General features: G+C 36.7%; 1 protein-coding gene across 1 annotated transcript; it reads left to right on the top strand.

Moving 5' to 3' along the window:
• Nucleotides 1–5,621: 5,621 nt before the first annotated feature.
• LOC135847553 (dehydrogenase/reductase SDR family member 4-like) lies at nt 5,622–19,272 on the top strand. The gene is made up of 7 exons (XM_065367116.1): nt 5,622–5,859; nt 17,883–18,066; nt 18,142–18,219; nt 18,324–18,470; nt 18,560–18,694; nt 18,833–18,888; nt 18,999–19,272. The coding sequence occupies exons 1-7, from the start codon at nt 5,810–5,812 to the stop codon at nt 19,111–19,113; spliced, it is 765 nt and encodes a 254-aa protein (XP_065223188.1). The 5' UTR covers nt 5,622–5,809; the 3' UTR covers nt 19,114–19,272.
• Nucleotides 19,273–20,403: the final 1,131 nt, after the last annotated feature.

Raw genomic sequence — 20,403 nt, 5'->3', positions numbered from 1 at the left:
TATTTTTTAAAAAACCTTCTGTGTTCTAAGATCGTTTTCTTGTGATTGACCGTGTACTTTACACGCTTACGTGGATTGACGTAAGAGATTGGGAAACATTGCCAATTACTTTTTTCAAGATTCAGGCTGTAAAAAAAATGAAAAAATTATTTCATAATTTGCGGCGAGGAACCAATTAGTGCCTATTACACATTTTTGTATAATTACGTTGGTACCTCAATATGCATTTTTTTTTTAATTCAAAAAAATTAAACCTCTCCTGTTTTATAGGGAAATTTTTTGAAATTTGCAGTTGCACGAGTGGCTGTAGAGTGTAGATGTATGTATCTTGTTTAAAACCAACCCCAAATCCAAATTTTTCAACCTCGAGCCATTCTGAAGCTTCCAGCGCGATTTTAGATTCCTTTTGTATTTTAAAATTTCTCTAGAAGGTGTTGAAATCATTTTTGGCAGCTAGAACTCAAGTGGTGGCTCATCCTCGATCTGTTTTACGAGTTCGTCCACCTTCGAACCGATCTCCAGGTGGACACCCCGAGTGTGTATTTTGATTTCTTCTACAACAATTTTCCATTTTGGGCTGAAAATTCTTCAAATGTGCTCAAAAAATGTTCTAATACAAGGGTTTGATTTTCAGCTTTTTTAACCTAGTTTGATAGGTCACATGTTACCATTTTCAAAAGTTCTGAAACCAAAATAAAAAAAATGAAAAAAAATGAAAAAGAGGGGTCTGTAGAGTTACAGCAGAGTGGCATTGATCCTGGATTGTCACTCAAAAAGTATGAAGATCGTTTCCTTTTGAGTGCAATAAAATGTTTTTTTTATTTGATTTTTATTTTTTTTTTCAGGTCAAAAAACCAAGATTTTGACACATCACTTGAAATTTTTCAATCTTTTTCAAAATCTCTAGGGGGTACCTCCTCTTCAGTGGGTCAAAATGGAAAAAAGACTTCATTTTTGAGTTTTTCAGCTCAAAGCCGCAAAATTTCGACACCACACTCGATATTTTTCAATTTTTTTCAAAATTTCAATGTAGTACCCCCTCTCTTGGGGGGTCAAAATGAAAAAAAGACTTCATGTTTGAGTTTTTCAGCTCAAAACCTAAAAATTTGGACACCCCACTTGAATTTTTTCATTTTTTTCAAAATCTCAGTGTAGTACCCCCTCTCCTGGGAGTCAAAATGAAAAAATTGACTTCATTTTTGAGCTTTTCAGCTCAAAAACACAAGATTTCGACACCCCACTTTAATTTTTTCAATCTTTTTTCAAAATCTCAGTGTGGTACCCTCTCCTCTGGGCATAAAAATGAAAAAATTGACTTCATTTTGAATTTTTCTGCTCAAAACCCCAAGATTTCGACAACCCACTTGATATTTTTCATTTTTTTTCAAAATCTCAGTATAGTACCCCCTACCCTGTGGGTCAAAATGAAAAAAGGACTTCATTTGCTCAAAACCTCAAAATTTCGACACCCCACTTGAATTTTTTCATTTTTTTTCAAAATCTCAGTGTAATACCCCCTCTCTTGGGGGTCAAAATGAAAAAAGGAACTTCATTTTAGAATTTTTCAGCTGAAAATCGCAAGATTTCCACATCCCTTTTCAATTTTTTCAATTTTATTCAAAATCTTAGTGTAGTACCCCCTTCCCTGGGCGTAAAAATGAAAAAATTTACTTCATTTTTGAATTTTTCAGCTCAAAGACACAAGAATTCCATACGCCACTTCGATTATTTCAAATTTTTTTTCACAAAAGCTCAATGTAGTTATAGTCCGGCAAATGACAATAGGAGTAATTGCAACCCCCCCCCCCCCCGCCGATCATCCGGGACAACTTTTTTCTTAATGGGGACATCCTAAGGAACATTTTAAAGCAAACTTGCCAAAAAAAAAGTTGGCCTTACTTACAAACTGGCGGCCATTTTGATTGACAGGTCAGCCGAAATCGCAGATTTTGCCTTTCAACATAGGACTTGCACGAACTTTTTCAAACTTTACAAAGGTAGGTCGAAAGATCATGCAAAAATTTATCACCGGTCAAACTTTCAAGTGCTAAAGTGTGTTTTTCGACTTTTGGTGAATTTTTAAAAATCGAATTTAGGCCAAAAATGAGGGAAAAATCAAAATTTTACCAAATTAACCAAGAAAGCTGAAATTTGATATATACCCTATTATCGACATGCCAAATCGATTGGAAACGGTTTCAACCCGTTTTGAGCAGTTCTGGAGCCTCCAGCAGATTTTTGAAACTCGAAATTCCCACAAAATTTCATCAAATTGGAGTTAAAAAGCTAAAATTTATTCTAAAAACTAATTTAAATACGGTACGAAGTTGACTGCTGGTGAATTTCAAGTCCTTTTGGAGCCTCCAGCAACTTTTTGAAAGCTTGTATGACGTTTTTTTGGAAAATTGAAATTTCCTAAAAGTAGCTGGAAGCTTCAAACCCATTTGAAACCACCATGTAGTCTGCGAAGTAAATTTCAGCTTGCCAACTCCATTTGATAAATTAATGTTGGGGAAATTTCAAGTTTCAAAAATCTACTGGAGGCTCCAGTAATTTTCAAAAAAGTCGCTGCATGGAGGCCCTAAAATGACTTGAACCCACCTAAAGTCGTTTTCAGAGGGTGTTAAAATTGGAGTGTAGAGTAAATTTCAGCATTCCATCTTCATTTGATGAAATTTTGTGAAAATTCAAAATTTCAAAAATCTGCTGGAGGCTCCAGTAATTTTCAAAAAAAGTCGCTGGAGGCCCTAAAATGACTTGAACCCACCTGAAGTCGTCTTCAGAGGATGTTAAAATTGGAGTGTAGAGTAAATTTCAGCTTTCCATCTCCATTTTGATGAAATTCTGTGAAAATTTAAAGTTTCAAAAATCTGCTGGAGGTTTCAGGAATATTCAAAAAAGTCGTTGGAGGCTCCAAAATGACTTGAAATTCACCAGCAGTACTTTGTAGCGTATTGAAATTAGTTTTTAGAATAAATTTTAGCTTTTCAACTCCAATTTGATGGAATTTTGTGGGAATTTCGAGTTTCAAAAATCTGCTGGAGGCTCCAGAACTGCTCAAAACGGGTTGAAACCGTTTCCAATCGATTTGGCATGTCGATAATAGGGTATATATCAAATTTTAGCTTTCTTGTTTAATTTGGTAAAATTTTGATTTTTCCCTCATTTTTGGCCTAAATTCGATTTTTAAAAATTCACCAAAAATCGAAAAACGCACTTTAGCACTTGAAAGTTTGACCGGTGATAAATTTTTGCATGATCTTTCGACCTACCTTTGTAAAGTTTGAAAAAGTTCGTGCAAGTCCTATGATAAAACGCAAAATCTGCGATTTTGGCTGACCTGTCAATCAAAATGGCCGCCATTTTGTAAGTAAGGCCAACTTTTTTTTTTTGGCAAGTTTGCTTTAAAATGTTCCTTAGGATGTCCCCGTTAAGAAAAAAGTCGTCCCGTAGGATCGGCGGGGGGGGGGGTGCAATTACTCCTATTGTCATATGCCGGACTATTATTTTGACTTAAAGAATCTCATCAATCATTATAAAACATGTCATGCGCGCATCTTTTGTTCTCCTGGCCCACAGTGGCGCTGAAAAATTCAGTGAGTAAACGACATTGGGTATTTGCATTTCATCAAAACCGTTACCTAACGCAAGAGTCTACGTATTTACGTTGCGTTTAATTTACAGTAATTAAAAACAACCCAGCCATGAGTTAAGTGATGATTATACTTGCAAATTATTGACGGGTGTCTTGTCTACATCGATCAACACAAGATTTGATTGTAAATTCTCAACGCAATGTTGTAAGAGTTGAACTTGTACTTTTTTTTTCAAATTCAAGGGGAATGAATTTTAATTCAACTATAGAATTGATGTAGGGCATGTTTCCATTTGTTTATTTACCTATATTTAACGAAGGAAATGACGCGGATGGCGGTGATGCGTTTCAGTAATTTTGTACCGTGTTAATGTGATTTACTCGGATCTAGATTCACTTTTTACATCGCATGTACTTGTATTTTACTTATTTATGTAGGTCTAACACGTTTTCAAGTTTTTGCACCTGTGATGCAACTCGAGCAAAAAATGAAGTTGGCTCCTCCTACTTCCTTAGTTTTGGTTCACCGGCTCTTCTCGTACTTTAAATTAATTTACGCACGCGAAACTGTTAACAAGTCTATTTACTGGCGTAAAACGTGTTTTGGTGAAATAATAAATATCTGGTTTTTAATAATGTAGGTACATGTAAAGCGAAAATCAATTCTTTTTAGATGTTTGGGGTGAGTAGAGCATACAAAAAATTATGGGCTTATAACTTTCGGGGATCCCCTATCTCCATCCATGAATAACTTTTGGATTAGAGCAGGGAGCTCTTAATTTATAACTACTTGTGAAAAAAATATTTGTTAACGTCCACAAGTTGTCCCGATTCCACGAGAAAAAGTTCTTCGGCCATGTTAGTAAAAATAAGTCGTGCTAGGAAGCCCCCCTCCACCCACCAGCTCTCAAAATATATAATAAATCCGAAAATTGGAATTTTTAAGTTTTTTTATGGTACCTACGCACATTTTAATTCTTAAAATTTGGTCATTTTCATTGGAAATATTGTTAAACATTTTTCACCTCTCTAAATGGTAAAAAAAAAAGAACTTGTGTCTCCTTCCTGAAAAAATGAAAAAAAGTGAATATTTTCATGTTTAATGCTTTTTGGACGTTTCATAAAAAAAAAAAAAATTGATCAATTTCGGCAACAATTACGACCATTTGACCAAAAAATTACTTCTTGAGAATTTTGACGAAAAAACGTAACAACTTTTTGCCAACTCGCCAAAAATTGTCTCTCTGACAATTATGACAAAAAACGAGAATTTTTTGACAATTTTCTCAAAAGTAGTGTTTTTTTGGCCAATCTTGACAACCACAAGACTGTCGGAAAATTTTGGCAAAAATTGGCCCCTTTGACAATTTTACCAGAAATGGACATTTTTTGACAATTTTGATGAAAATAGACACATTTTTCCAAAAAATGGTCCTTTTTGATGCTTCTTGAATTTTGGGCAAATTCGGCAGTAAAAAAGCATAACCTTAAAAACCAGTTTGACAAAAAACAAGACTTTTGGAACAATAAAAATGGGACTTTTTGAACAGATAAGGCGAAAATAACTAATTTTCGGTTGTTCGGGGTGGGGAGGAAGTTCAAAAAATTGTGGACTTACAACTTTCGACAATTAGCGTGCCCCCAACGAAGAAGTGAAAAAAAAGGCCTTCGCACGATCCCCAGCAGGTGTTTTTTGCTCAATTAGTAGGTGAATTTACGGTTTTGAAGTTGACATGACATTTGAACCCTCCTCCTCCCCCCCCCCCCCTAACTATGAATATCGTGTATACAAAAAAACTAAGAACGCGCGCACGTGTATGATAATTATGTAATTACAACTTTACGACGAGTCGTTTACAACTAGGTACACGATGCTAGAAACTTGAATTTTTATTGACTTCCCCTTCTCCCTCATCTCTGTACTTGCGAAATTTAGATTAGCGCCACCTACTGAAAGGGCTATGTTACGCATACGTAGCAGATACTATAGATAACTGAAAAGATAGGTACCTACTACCTAATTAGTTGACCTTCAAAGAATGATAAAATGCTCCCGTATAAACGGACATAAAATCGTGCCGAGAATTTAGTTTTAATTCTTTTTCTTGGAACGCGGTAGTTCAAGTTGTAGACAATTAATACTTTTGTTACAGTGAATATTCAAATACATATTTTAAATTTGTAATAAATTACCAAGCGAATTCTGCATCAGTAATGAACAGATTGATTGGAAAAGTTGCTGTTGTCACAGGATCGACCCAAGGGTAAGTAACAGTAGTTTTCATTCGTTGTCATTATGATGATTTTTTTAAACCGAGTATTTTCATAATGTCGTGTTCGAAAGTGGGAAAGATACAGTCATTTACAGTCTGAACACTTTTGTTCCAGTACTTTTTCCTCGTAAATTTCATCTTCTCCGCGTTATTCGCAATAAATTAAAAATCTGTACAAAATCCCCCTTTTCGTGTTCTTTTTTTCTTGGTTTTTACGAAAAGTTTCATAAATACTTACTTGGAGAAAAATGTATCGTTACCAAAAGTGTTCAGAATAAAATTACTTTTCGAAAGAGTCACACACCTATAATTTTTCTCGCCCCTACCCAGTCAGGTGGACACCACCCTCTGCCCAATTACAGACATTCGCCTAATCAAAATTATATGCAAGCAAACGTTTTTCCTCAGAACTCAATCAACCCAATCTACGATTTCAATCATATGAAATTTAATTTTGAAGCAACCTTTGCTTCTAAAATTAAAAAAGAAGAAAGTGTTTTTAAAAATTATTGACATTTTAAGTGGAGTTTCTCCTTACTTCCACCCAGAGGATCCTTTTTGACCCGGAAGAGTTATAGTACCTATGTAGAAGGGTCATACCATGTCAATTTGACCAACAAAAATATGTACAATTTTGAAAGTCATGTCTTTCGATTTCACTAAAAAATTTTTTACAATGTCGACTCGCCCATAATTAAGAAAACCGCGATCAGTTTGGTCCCAGCCCCTTCAGGAGGTGGGTAGGGGGGGCTTCAATTATTTTCACATTGTCATCTCGAGCTACTCAACTTCAGCAGTGCATGATACTCTGATCAAAACTGATTTCACAATTCAAAATGGCATTGCATTTTGAACTTTTAAATTGACAATTTTTTGGCTATAGGTGGATAAGTATGGCGAATTTGCTCCCGAGAGCTTCAGGGTTGATATTTGCATGGAAAGTTGGGTGCCCTTGAGCACCTTCCGTCACGAAAGTTTCAGACCCCCAGACCCCCCCCCCCCCCCGCCCCCGTTTTTGAGAAACTCCCCTTTTTCTGAAATTACAATAGGAATTTTTTCTTAGCCCCATGTGAACCGATTTTTTCAATTTTTTGGTATGTTGTGAACATCCATAAGAGGTATCCCCACAAAAAATTTCACCACCCTCCCCCCATATTTTCCCCTCAAGTCAAAATGACGTTTTTTAGCTTTATTTGCCTGTTTTAGCGATGACCGTGATTCGGCCCAAAAATGCGAATAGCATTTTTAAGTGTATTTTTGACCCCTAAGACCATGGGTCATTCCATGCCAAATCGGCGGATTTTTGCACGAGGGGTCTTCGATTTTTTTCAAAATCAGATCATTTGTAGAGGTCATCAAACGATGACGAATGACGCAAACCGGACGTTTTTTCGATTTTTTTTGACGGAGCTGTGGCGCTTCAAAGTTCTCCAAAATGGCCGAAAATGGAAAATTTCAGTTGTAGGTAAATTGCTCCGGTTGTACGTGGTATAGAATTTTGAACTTTTTTTCAAATTGTAGTACTTTGAGAGGGTAATCGACAAGTGGTGTCAAAATCAGTGTTGCCACTTTCAAATACCTAAAAAAATCGATTTTAAAACTTATAATTTAAATATAACCACGATGTCCACCAGCAAAAATTCTGAAAAAATTCTCAGTTTTAGTCCTTTTTATGTAGAATAACATAATAAAATTCGAGTCGCACATTCAAGATAAATGATGTATTTATACGAATACATAATATAAAACTATGTACATTAATAAAACGAAAATAATATCGCCATAATGCGATCATAAAACGTAATAAACTCGAACGGAAAAACGAATACTCGAGTAGAAAAATTATAAAAGTCATCGGATGATTTTGTTGACTTCTCGGAAACGAAAACGATACAATGTATCTCGATAACGCTCGAATTACAGGTAATTACAACGAAAAAATCGAATACAAATAATTACGCGAATTTGCTCATTTTTTAACACTTTCCCTAATTCGAGAATTATCGAACCAATGATCTAAACAATCGATGATGTTAATCCAGATTGTTCTCGCAAGATTGACAATCTTGGACATGGCAACGGCTTCGTCAGTATATCAGCCAATTGCTGCTCAGTTCGAATATGCTGAACATTGATCATATTCGCTCGAATTCGATCACGGATGAAGAAGTATTTTCTCAGGATATGCTTCGTTCTGCTATGAAATTCGACGTTCTCGGCTATTCGAATGGCATTTTCGTTATCCACCAATAACACAGGAATGTCGGACAGATCGATTAATTCTCGAAATAATCTCGAAATCCAGATAGTCTCCTTCGATGCTTCGTTAGCGGCGATTAATTCGGCTTCGCAACTCGAGTCAGCTACCAACTGCTGTCATTTGCTGATCCAGGAAATCGCCGCGTCAGCATACTTGATCAGAACGCCAGTTGTCGATCGAGATGTAGTAGGACAGCCGGCGAAGTCTGAGTCACTGTAACACTCTAGCTGTTTGACAGTTGGATCGAACTTATATACCAACTTGAAGTTTATCGTACCGTTCAAGTAACGAATAACGCGTTTCAAACAGCTAACATCTTCGGGTGATGGATTTTCCAGGGATCTCGATAATACGCCAACTGCGTATGAAATATCAAATCGAGTACCTCTGGCGACGTACAGCAGCGCGCCAACTGCTGATCGGTAGGGAAAATCAGACGTTTTCTCGATGTCTGATGTCATAGATCGTTTTACAATCGGAGTATCTACTGACTTACAGCCAGCCATTCCGAACCGCTTCGTAAGTTTTTCGATATACAGCGACTGATCCAATGAGATATCTCCGTTCGAAGATCGAGATATTCGAATACCAAGGAACTGGTCAGCTGTTCTCGAAACGATCTTAAATTCGGACTGCAACGCGTTGATAAATGCATCCATCAGTTCTTCGTCATCTGATGATGCCAGTCCGTCGTCAACGTATAAAGCGAGAATGAGTTTACGAATTTTCCCATTTCGCTTTACGTAGAAGATGTAAACGCAGGGATCTTCTTTACTTTGTACGAAACCGAGTTTTATGAGGAAAGCATGAAATCGAGCATTCCAACACCGAGGTGCTTGTTTTAGACCGTACAAGCTGCTTTTCAATCGACAAACTCGATTCGTACCGTCGTTATAACCGTCGGGTTGCCACATGTAGACTTCTTCCTCGACCTTTCCATACAGGAAAGCTGCAGAGACGTCAAATTGACGTACAATCATATTTTCGGCCGCTGAGATCGCTAACAACGATCGTATCGTATCGAGGCGAGTTACAGGTGCAAACGTTTCATCGTAATCAACTCCGGGTCGTTGACTGCAACCTTTTACAACTAATCGAGCGCGATATTTCTCGATAGTGCCGTTCGAATTCGTCTTTACGCGGAAAACCCATCGATTGCGTAATACAGGCTTTCCCGGAGGTTTAGGAACTAAATCCCACGCGTCGTTAGTAGCCATGGACTGCATTTCGGTGTCCATCGCTGCTTTCCATTCGGAACGTTCTTGACTTCGAATAGCTTCATCGTACGAGGTCGGTAACGAATCTAATTCGGCCAAGAAAATCTCGATCTCAACACAATTAGCGTGATTGTTGAGAATCGCAGATTTCGAACGTTTGTTGTCGCGTAAATTTCTCCATCTAGACAGAAGCTCGGATTCTTCTAGATCTTCGTTAGCGTTTTGAAAATCATCGATATCCGAATCTTCGTGCTCGGACGCTGATTTCGATGACTTTGGAGAAATTTTCGAATTAGACGACGGTGATTTCTTCGGAGTAGAAGGTGCACTCTTTTTCGCAATGCTTTTAGTTTCCTTCGTTTTAGAATCACTGTTACTTTCATAATCAACTGGATCGAGCAAATCGTCGTTGATTGGTAACGTAACGCGTTCTTCGCAATCTTGAAGTCTTTCGTTGAAGGTGACGTCTCTCGAACAAACAACGTCACGTTTCTCGGGAACGTAGACTCGATATCGCTCATCACCATCGTATCCGACGAGGTAACCGACAAGTACCTTTTTATCCATCTTTTTGCGTAGCTGGATAGGTACATGGACGTAACACTTCGAACTAACAATTCGAAGGTGTTTTATTCGAGCTGGTTTACCGAACCATAATTCGTAAGGAGTTGAGCCGTCGATCGATGATTTGCCTACTCGATTCAGCAAATAAGCAGCGGTGGTAACGAGTTCGGCCCAGATTGATACCGGAAACGCGTAATCTGGATTCGAATATTTCAATGTTCGAGCCATTTCAACAATCGTTCTATTTTCACGTTCAACAGAACCGTTTTGCTCCGGCGTGTATGGCGCAGTTAGTCGTTGTCGAACACCAAAATCTCGTAACACCGAACGTACTGCCTCGTTATCGAACTCGCCTCCGTTGTCAGATAAAAATTCCAACACGCGATGACCTTGAGTACGAGCTTCGGAAAGTACCTCTCGAATACAGCGAGATACTACGGCTGCCGTTTTCTCATTCTCGACAAACACATGTCGATAATGCGAATAGTGATCTTTGATAACGATCAGATATCTGCAACCACTGAAGGAACGATCGAATGGTCCGCAAACATCACCAGAAATCAGCTCACCAACTGATCTGGTCGGTAGACGTGTGCCGAACGTCTGACGGTGCGCCTTTCCAAACTGACACGATTCACAGACATAGGTATTAGCGTTGGCTTTCGTTTGTAGCCCCAATGCTGCGAGTTTGGATCGAACGAGATTTTTATCGACGTGACCCCATCGTTCGTGATAGAGTTGGACTAGTTCGCTGCTCTCAACAGCATTCACCTGAGGCTCTGGTAACACGGTGTCGAACGATGCTTTGTAAAGCGTACCATGTTTGTTTCTCGAACCGGTGAACATTACGCGATCTCCTGTTTCGAAACTGCAGGAGACTTGATTTGAGACGAATTTACTATCTGGCTTTTTATCGTGAGCGGCAAGCACAGATACTAAATTTTTCGAAATACTCGGTACATGCCACACGTCCGTCAAATCGAATTTGATAAGCTGGCCATTTACGAAGCTAGCAACTTCGATCGATCCATGACCAACAGCTGCGACTCGACTACCAGCAGCTTTGACGAAGTAATTTGACGGAAACGGTTCGTACGTTTGGAACCATTCTCGATGCGGTGTGATATGTTTGGTGGCGCCGTTATCGATCCACCAAGCTTGAGTATCGTTCGAGGAAATAACCGTATTCATTTGCTGCTCACAATCGGCGAGTAGAGCACTTTTCGTTTCTGAATCGGCTATCGTTTCGTTCACTTTTGGCGAACTACCGGAAGCGTTGACTTTTGGCGAATAATTTGCAGTACCGTTAGCTCGAGCTGGAAAGGGTGGTCTACCGTCGTTTATCCACCTAGAGCACTTTTTGAGCCAGTGCCCTTTCCCGGAACAATACTTGCAAATGACATCGTTTTGCTGGTTACTTCCAAAATTATTCGAATTATTTCCAGAAGTACGTTGATCACCGGACGTTTTAGCGACGAATCTCGAGTTATTCTTCTTGCCGGATTTAGCAAACATAGCTTCGGATGACGACGTTGATGAGCTATGCACCGGACTAACGTTACGCTCATGCATAATAAGTGCATCGGATAGATCGTTGAGCGACTTACTAGCCTGAGATTTGATAAGAAGGTAACTCGCTTTAAAAGATTCGAATCGATTCGGTAGAATATGCAAAACTTTTGAAACGAACAATAATTCTAACAGCTGATCGACTGTCTCGATTTTTCGATTTTCCAAGCCTGCTCGAAATTCACGATGTTGATTTTTGATTCGCGAAACAACAGATGGCGCATCTTCGATATCATTCCATTTGGTGCTGAAGAAATTTAGACATTCGCGGAACAATTGATCTTCAGCTTTATCGTCGAATTCTTTCGTGAGCACTACCCATGCCTCACGTGCGGATAGCCTACCAGCGATGTGACTGTGTAGGTCTTGAGAAATCGTTTGGGAAATGATTATCTTCGCTTGATGAGATGCTTTTTGCCAAGCTGCAATCGAATTACGTGTTTTGGCGGCATCGGCGGCGGTATCGGTCGTTTTTGGTTCTTCAGGGCAGGTTGATTTACCTTCGACGATCTCCACGGCATTAAATAAGGCGAGTACATCGAGCACTTTATCTTTCCATGACAGCCAATCACTGGAACAGGACAGAGGCTTTATTCCCTTTATATAATCCATGGTGAAATTAAATATCAACAGCTAACGACTGCGATCTAATTTCTAACGTTGAAGATAACGCGAATATGCACTCGAACCACTGTAATCGTTTCTAGATAACGAACCGAACGGAATACATCACGATTAGCGTTTTATCTCGAAAGGCACAGTTTAGCGCGTCTGGTACCCATAACCTAATAAAATTCGAGTCGCACATTCAAGATAAATGATGTATTTATACGAATACATAATATAAAACTATGTACATTAATAAAACGAAAATAATATCGCCATAATGCGATCATAAAACGTAATAAACTCGAACGGAAAAACGAATACTCGAGTAGAAAAATTATAAAAGTCATCGGATGATTTTGTTGACTTCTCGGAAACGAAAACGATACAATGTATCTCGATAACGCTCGAATTACAGGTAATTACAACGAAAAAATCGAATACAAATAATTACGCGAATTTGCTCATTTTTTAACATAACATACCTATCAAAAAATTAGACTGGCATCTTTTTTCATTTTCGAGAAAAAAAAATTACAAGTTTTACAATTGCTGCAAAAGTACCATCCGAAACCTAAAAAATGAAAATTTTTGCATTTTTGAAATATTTTACCAATGTGTAGACGATAATGTAAAAAAAATCCCCCTCCCCCCAATTTGTCGACAAATTGACGAAAAGTGCATTAATTTCACTCTTGAAATAAAAATTTATAGCACGAAAAATGTCAATTCGTTGACAAATGGGGGGAGGGGGATTTCAATTTTTGACCACGAACCATCAAAAAATTTTTTTTGAAAAAAATACATGTTTTTTATGGGTTCAAAAATACACTTGAAAATGCTATTCGCATTTTTGTGCCGAATCATGTGTGGCGGGTAGGATCGCGCCCAACTTGTTTCCATGTGAAACAAGTTGAGCTTTGTGCTTCATAAGTTCGTGCGCACGCAGCTAGTCCAATAGGACCGCGGTCTGGGCATAGCTGAGAACGTTGAGATTAACCTAGTTGCGTAAATTTAGTATATTGTTAGCTGCAGCTGAGGTATATTCCATGATTGCCGTGCTGAGGTGTTATTTTAATGGTATTTAGCTTGTGGTCGGTTTTATATCATCATTATAACGTGTAACCTTTTAATGAACCTAGACCGTTGGTATGTTTTTTGTGTTTATCTCTTTTATAAACTTTATGTGAAATTATAATATTTGCCACGTTAAACTGGTGTTATAATATTCATTCCTTTGGCTTATGCTTCTTTGCTGTCACAACCCACTGACAGACAGTGTCGTGTACGTGCTATTTTCTTGGTAAGACTAGTGCAAGACTTTATTCATACAAAGTCAATGTATCTTTGTTTTATACACATGATCATCGGCGTCATCACTAAAACAGGCAAGCAAAGCTAAAACTAGACAGCTAAGCAGCAAAGTGTGCGTAGCTAGCTGCCTTTTCTATACAGCTATAACCGTTATTACATCTAGGTAGTGCATAAGTGAATCAACCATGTCACACCCTCATAGAAAATCACTACTAGCGTCATTACTAAAAAAAAACACTAGTAACTTTTTCGGCAAGTAGCGTCACTACTACTGACAAACGTTACTAATGACTAGTAACGTTTGTCAATAGTAGTGACGCGCGCATATTTGCGCATTTTGCACTGAAAATCATGTCAAAAACATGTTAAAAGTAGCTATGTACTCCTAGACTGTCCTAGAACAACGGATTCTCCCCAAAAAAATTTTGAAAATCATAAAAAATTTTCTCACCGTAGGTGGGATTCGAACCTACAACCCCTTGCAGCCTAATCATCTACCTTACCTACTAGGCCACTGTGGCAGTTGGAAGAAGTGGTGCTTAAAGCATTTATATGCGCTTTTCAGCACTTTGGACTTTGAAAAATTTCAAGTATGATGATTTTACAAAATTAAAACTGCGGATATATAGATGAGTTTTTGGTATGTTAATGCTTCTAGATATAAATTAAATGGATATTGAGTCATATCTACCTATAAAAACAAATAAGCTTTCCTTATTTGTAATTTTTTTGAAATTTATCCAAATTAAAAATGATGCAAAAAATTGATTTTCATGACTTAGGCATTTTAATTTTTTAGGAAGTTGTGATATTTTTAAAAATATAAATAGGACCCCGAGCAAGCCAGGACAAAAGCTATTGACAATTGACAATTCTTCATTTTTTTCAGCACATAATTTTTGTATTTTCAAAAACAATCAATTTTGGCAAAAAAAATAGAAAATGTTAAATGATTATTTCCAGATACTTATTCTGCAAAAAATGACGTTTTTAGATTGAGGATTTCTGGTAGTTTGACTGAAATGCATCTGACAATGAGGAACCTTTTTTTTAAAAAAAAGATCAAGTAAAAAAACGTGATGTGAGAAAATGTCAATTTTCCTACTCTCTAATTTTGGTTAGAGAAAGGAAAAGGAAAATGATCTGGCCTGAGCAGAAAGTTTTGAAAATTCATAATTTAAAAAAACATGGTTTGTGTGGGCTTGGTCATTAGTAGCGTTGAACCATTCACTAGTAACGTCGAGTCAGTCGCTAGTAGCGCCAAACTGATCACTAGTAACGTCAAGGCAGTCGCTAGTAACGCCAAGCTTATCACTAGTAACGTTGAGTTGGTCGCTAGTAGCGTCGAGCTAGTCGCTAGTAGTGTTCAGTTGGTCGCTAGTAGCGTTGAGTCGATCGCTAGTAGTGACGAGCTGGTCGCTAGTAGTGACGAGCTGGTCGCTAGTAGTGACGAGCTGGTCGCTAGTAGTGTCAAGTTGGTCACTAGTAGCGTCAGTACACACGCTAGTAACGTTTTCGAAAACGCTAGTAACTTTTTCGGAAACACTAGTAGTTTTTTGAAGTCACTAGTAGTGATTTTCTATGAGGGCAGTAATGAGAATTTTTGTAACTCTCACTGCTTCAAAATAATAATTGTTTTTCAGTGTTTTCATATTTTCCAAATTACAATAGGTATTTCAGAATAATTTATAAGCTTGTATTGCTTCTAAATTAAGAAATTTCTAGTTGTTTTTCATAGTTTGCATTGTTTTAAAATTTACAAAATTTCAAATCAATTTCCCGAATTCCCCATCGCTACAATTTCATAAAGTTTTCAATAAATTTTCAGAATTTTGCATTGCTGCTGAGTTAGGAAATTTGCAATCAATTTTTAGAATTCACATTGCCTCTAAATAGTCAAATTTTGAATAATTTTTCAGAATTCTTATTGTCTTTAAATTAAAAAATTTCAAATTCAATTTTCAAGTTCATATTGTCCACAAATTGTAAAACGTTTACTCAATTTTTGGAATTTACATTGCCTCCAATTTTTCAGAATTCTCATCTTCTTCATAAATATTACAATACTTATTTCATATGATTTTCAAGTTCACATTATCTGCAACTTACAGAACTTTTAATCAATTTTTAGAATTCTCAGCGTCTCTAAATACAAATTTTCATATTATTTTTTTTAGAATTTCCATTGTCTTCAAATTTATAAATTTTCAAACCAATTTTCAGAACTTGCTTTTATTCTAAATTAAGAATTAAATCTTATAAATTTAAGAATTTGAATTGCCTCTAAATTACACAAAAAAATATGGGTACTTTTTACAAAAAAATTTAACTAAATACTGGTATTTAGCACAATTAAGTACCAGATCCCATTCAATAATTTTTACTGTAATCGTATAGTAAAAATTATCATTTTAATAAATTTTGCTATACCTAGGTACCAATAGTAAAAATCATTTTGTTTTAATAATTTTTACTAAATCATGATAATAAAAATTACATGTTTCAATTGTACAAAAATTAGTTTAATTACTCATTTTGAAGTGATTTTTAAATTATAAGTAAAAAGTTGAAAATTATTCATGTCAAGGTAATTCTTACTATACTTATGGCTATAGGTAGACAAAAAATTAATGAAATGAATTTTTAGTTAGCAAATGATATAATTCATAACTCAATTTCAGCATTACTTTTGCCCCATTATCATGTACTACATAGGTAACTCCAAAGCATTTACCTATCCAATTTTCCTACGAAAAATCTGTCACCTACCTACTTACCTCACGGGGATTCGAACCTGGGTCCCTAAATTTCCTATTCCTACCTACATGCCCTAACCACTCAGCCACGAATTCACTACGAGGGTTAGGGCATTAAAATAATATATTTGTTTGGTAAACGCCCCACCAAACCACTCCCACTTGGAATTTACAGCTATAACAGACCCGGGGTGTAACAGGGTACAATGAAACACAGCTGGTGATGGAATAGACTGGGGGTATAGCAGGGTACAATGAGCGGCAGGTGTTCTACAAGTCCCCTTTTCCCTTTTTTGGGATTTAATGCATTAAAATAATGAACTAAAATTGCAATTACTCAGCAATTACACATCCGAACTGAATGAAAATAAATCTATACCCTCCGCCTTAATGATTCTCAAATGGTGTCCAATAGGTACGAAAAACGGTTGGATAGCTTAAGAGAACATTCATTGTAATTGAAATTTCAATTTCTCAAAGCGAAACCAATAGTGTGCTACGCAAAAACGCCATTCTGAGGGGAAAATATTGGGGGGGGTGAAATTTTTCGTGGAGATACCTCTCATGGATGTTCACAACATACCAAAAAATTTAAAAAATCGGTTCACATGGGGCTGAGAAAAAAATGTCTATTGTAATTTCAGAAAAAGGGGGGTTTCTCGAAAATGGGGGGGGGGCAAATTCGCCATACTTATCCACCTATAGCCTTTCAAAGGGTGCCGTAAGTGGGAGCTACCATTTAAAATTCTGAAAAATTTCCATAGATGTACCTTTTGATGCTTTTTTGAAATATTCAATTTTCGAGGTTGGATCTTTCAATGGTGGAGGAGCACCCCCTTCCCCGAATTCGGGCAAAACTTTCAAAAAAAATCTGAGGCATGTGATGCATCGAATTGTACGTTTTTGGTAACGCTGAACACGAATATGACGTTAGATTTTTGATTGGACCCCATCCATGCCCCTCAGCACCTCCCAAATGAGGTAATTGTCAAAAAAAATGATTTCATTCGTGTGACGCATGAAATTGTACGTTTTCGATATCGCTGAACGCGAATATAGCCTTAGTTTTTCAAATTGACCTCACCCATGGCCCCCAGAATCTCTCCAAATAGGTAAAAGTCCAACTGGTGGTCGTGGATGGGCTCAATCAAAAATCTGACGTCATGTTCGTGTTCAACGTCACCAAAAGCTTGCTATTTCATGTGTCGCACGAACAAAACGCTTTTTTGGACTTTTACTCCATTTGGGGAGGTGCTGGGGGGGCGTGAATGGGGTCTAATATAAAATCTGACGTCATATATGTGTTCAGCGTTACCAAAAACATACAATTCAATGTACCACCCCAGATTTTTTTCTGAAAGTTTTGCCCAAATTTGGGGAGGGGGTGCTCTTTGGCCCTTTGTTTTTGGAGGGGAGGCGGCTCATGTATCCCAATTTTTTCAAATTATGAACATTTTCGAGTTCATTGAACTCCATTTATATATATATATTTCGATCGAAAATAAAGTTATTTATTTGTTAATTCGTTCCAAATAGGTGACACCCTCCCCCCCCCCCGTGGTCCAGGAAAATGTACGTGTGGATTAGGTTGATTTTATACATTTTTTAGACTTGTGAAAAATCTTCAAAAATGGCTTTGGGGGAAATTTTAGGAAGTGAGAATGTGTATGTCTCAAGTCTGAAACGGTCCACATTTTGTATTTAATCGAATTACCTTTTGCTCCACAGGATCGGATTCGCAGTAGCTAAAAGACTCGCCGCTGAAGGAGCCAAAGTAGTGGTTAGTAGTAGACAAGAAGCCAACGTAAAGGAAGCGGTAGAAAAATTGAAACATCTAGGCTATCAAGATAATATAATTGGCACGGTATGCCACGTTTCCAAACCAGAAGACCGTAAGCGATTATACGAAGAAGTTGGTAGATCTCCCAGGTTATTCACGAACAAATAAGATTTACACATTGATCAACTAATCATTTTTCTCCCGCAGGCGTTTAATAAATTTGGAGGCATAGATATATTAGTTTCCAGTGCAGGTGTAAACCCTCATATTGGATCCACTGCTGATGTAGGTAACCTTTATATAATTTACACAATGTATTCAAGTAGGCACCTACTTTACAACATTATTGTGGATTGTCTAAAAATAAATCCATAAAATTCATTGAATAGTGCCCGGAAGATAAATGGGATAAAATATTCGATGTAAACGTCAAAAGTTCATTTCTCCTAATTAAAGAAGTGCTACCCTATTTGAAGGGAAGAAACGGTGGGTCAATTGTCAATATGTCATCAATAGCTGGGCTGAAACCTATACAGGTATAATTTCTTCGTTCAAAAATATTTTATGCACAATTTGTTCATCAACAATTAAAATATTTTTGAAACCGACTTGTACGCGTACACAGGAGATTGGAGCATACAGTGTGAGTAAAAGTGCCTTAATAGCAATGACTAAAGTTTTCGCCAACGAGCTTGCTTCTCTCAATATCCGAGTCAACTGTGTAGCTCCTGGAATGATTCGGACTTTGTTCACTGAATTTGTAAGTTTTCCTAATCGGATTTTTTCTATTACTTAGTTGTCAATCCATCAATCAAAATACTTACAAATATGAATTTGCTTTCAACTCTAATACTAATTAAGTATACCAACGTTATTATTATTTTGTTTTCACGAGAAGATATTTCGAGATAAACCTCTACAAGACGCTCTTGTGTCTACAATCCCAATGGGAAGGTAAATTTTAGAAATTGATTTAGATACTTACCTATGTGAAGAATGAATAAGCCCAATCATTATAAAAAGTTCATCATACATATTTATACTTTTTGTTTGTTCTGATACAGAGCTGGCGAGCCAAGTGATATAGAAGGCGTTACTGCTTTTTTGTGCTCTGATGAAGCAAGATACATTACAGGAGAAACGATCGTTGTTGCTGGTGGAACGCATTCTAGAATATAAATTTGTACTGTTGAAGATGTTGCATTTTTGGTTAAGTTAGGTATCAAGTTTTGTTGAAAACTCATCATGTGAATGGAGATAATTGTACAAATTTTGAAATGTAAATTTTAATACCTATTAATTTATCAAGTGCAAGCTATTATACATTACTAATCAAAAGAGCCGAGATTTTTTTAATTTGTAAAGAGGTATAAATGTCCCAAATACGTATCCGCCAAAATGGCCATTTTTTTGGGCTCCAGGGGTTCCCAAAGTTGTTAATAAAAAAAATTATTTTAGGATCCACTGAGTATTATTTTCAAAATTTTTTTAGTGTAAAATATCTGTTCGAACCCGAAAAGGATTTTTGTATTTTCGAACCTCGGGAGTAGAAATGGGGAGGGGGGTTGATTTTTGGAGTAACTAAGTAAATAGAAAATGATTTTTAAAAAATAACAATTAAAATTTATAAATACCTAACGTAAATAATTACAACAAACCACGTCTTTCTAGTACCTATTACACAACATTTATGTATGCATCACTAGATTTTGTAAATAATTTATACCGGAGACAGAAAAATTAATCAATATGCATTGGTGGCTAAATAAGTTCACACACCTGAGAAAATAATATTTTTGATTGAGAATTATTTAAAATTTCAAATAGTTGAAATTTTAAATAATTCTCAATCAAAAATATTATTTTCTCAGGTGTGTGAACTTCTTATATCTACACTACTTATTTAGCCACCAATGCATATAGTTAAGCGTAGAATTATTGGATGGAGGGTTGATGTTAGATATAAACTCTACATAGATGCGGCTAAGAAATATTCCTTAGGTGGTGAATATTTGCCTTATATCCCAGACTACCTCAAATGGGAGAGTTTCAATAATTCTAACTCACTATAAACACATTCTTGATACCATTTCAAATAAAAACACATTTCAACACCTTTCAATGATACTTTTTTTTAAGAAACAGTTCAAGCATAACACATTTTATATACATTCGCTGAATTGTGTGCTTATATTGTACAAGTACATGCTTGTAAGTGGCGGACAATAGATGAAAAGGAGACTGCTACTAAATACCTCTTGTATTTATAAAGGGATAAAATTAATGGTTCTTAAAACTAGATAAAACGCGATATAATTGCATTGTTCACCGTTACATAAAAATACTTAGGTATCTCTGATACACCACCAATAGGCTACTAAGTGCATTATACCATATTTTCTTCATTAATTACATTATATTTATAATTAATAAAGGCAGGACCGTATTTACGTATGGGCAGTATAGGCA

This window comes from Planococcus citri, chromosome 5 (assembly GCF_950023065.1).
Source record: "Planococcus citri chromosome 5, ihPlaCitr1.1, whole genome shotgun sequence".
Taxonomy (NCBI): domain Eukaryota; kingdom Metazoa; phylum Arthropoda; class Insecta; order Hemiptera; family Pseudococcidae; genus Planococcus; species Planococcus citri.
The sequence above is the reverse complement of the archived record's forward strand: the minus strand, read 5'-3'. Positions and strand labels throughout refer to the sequence as shown.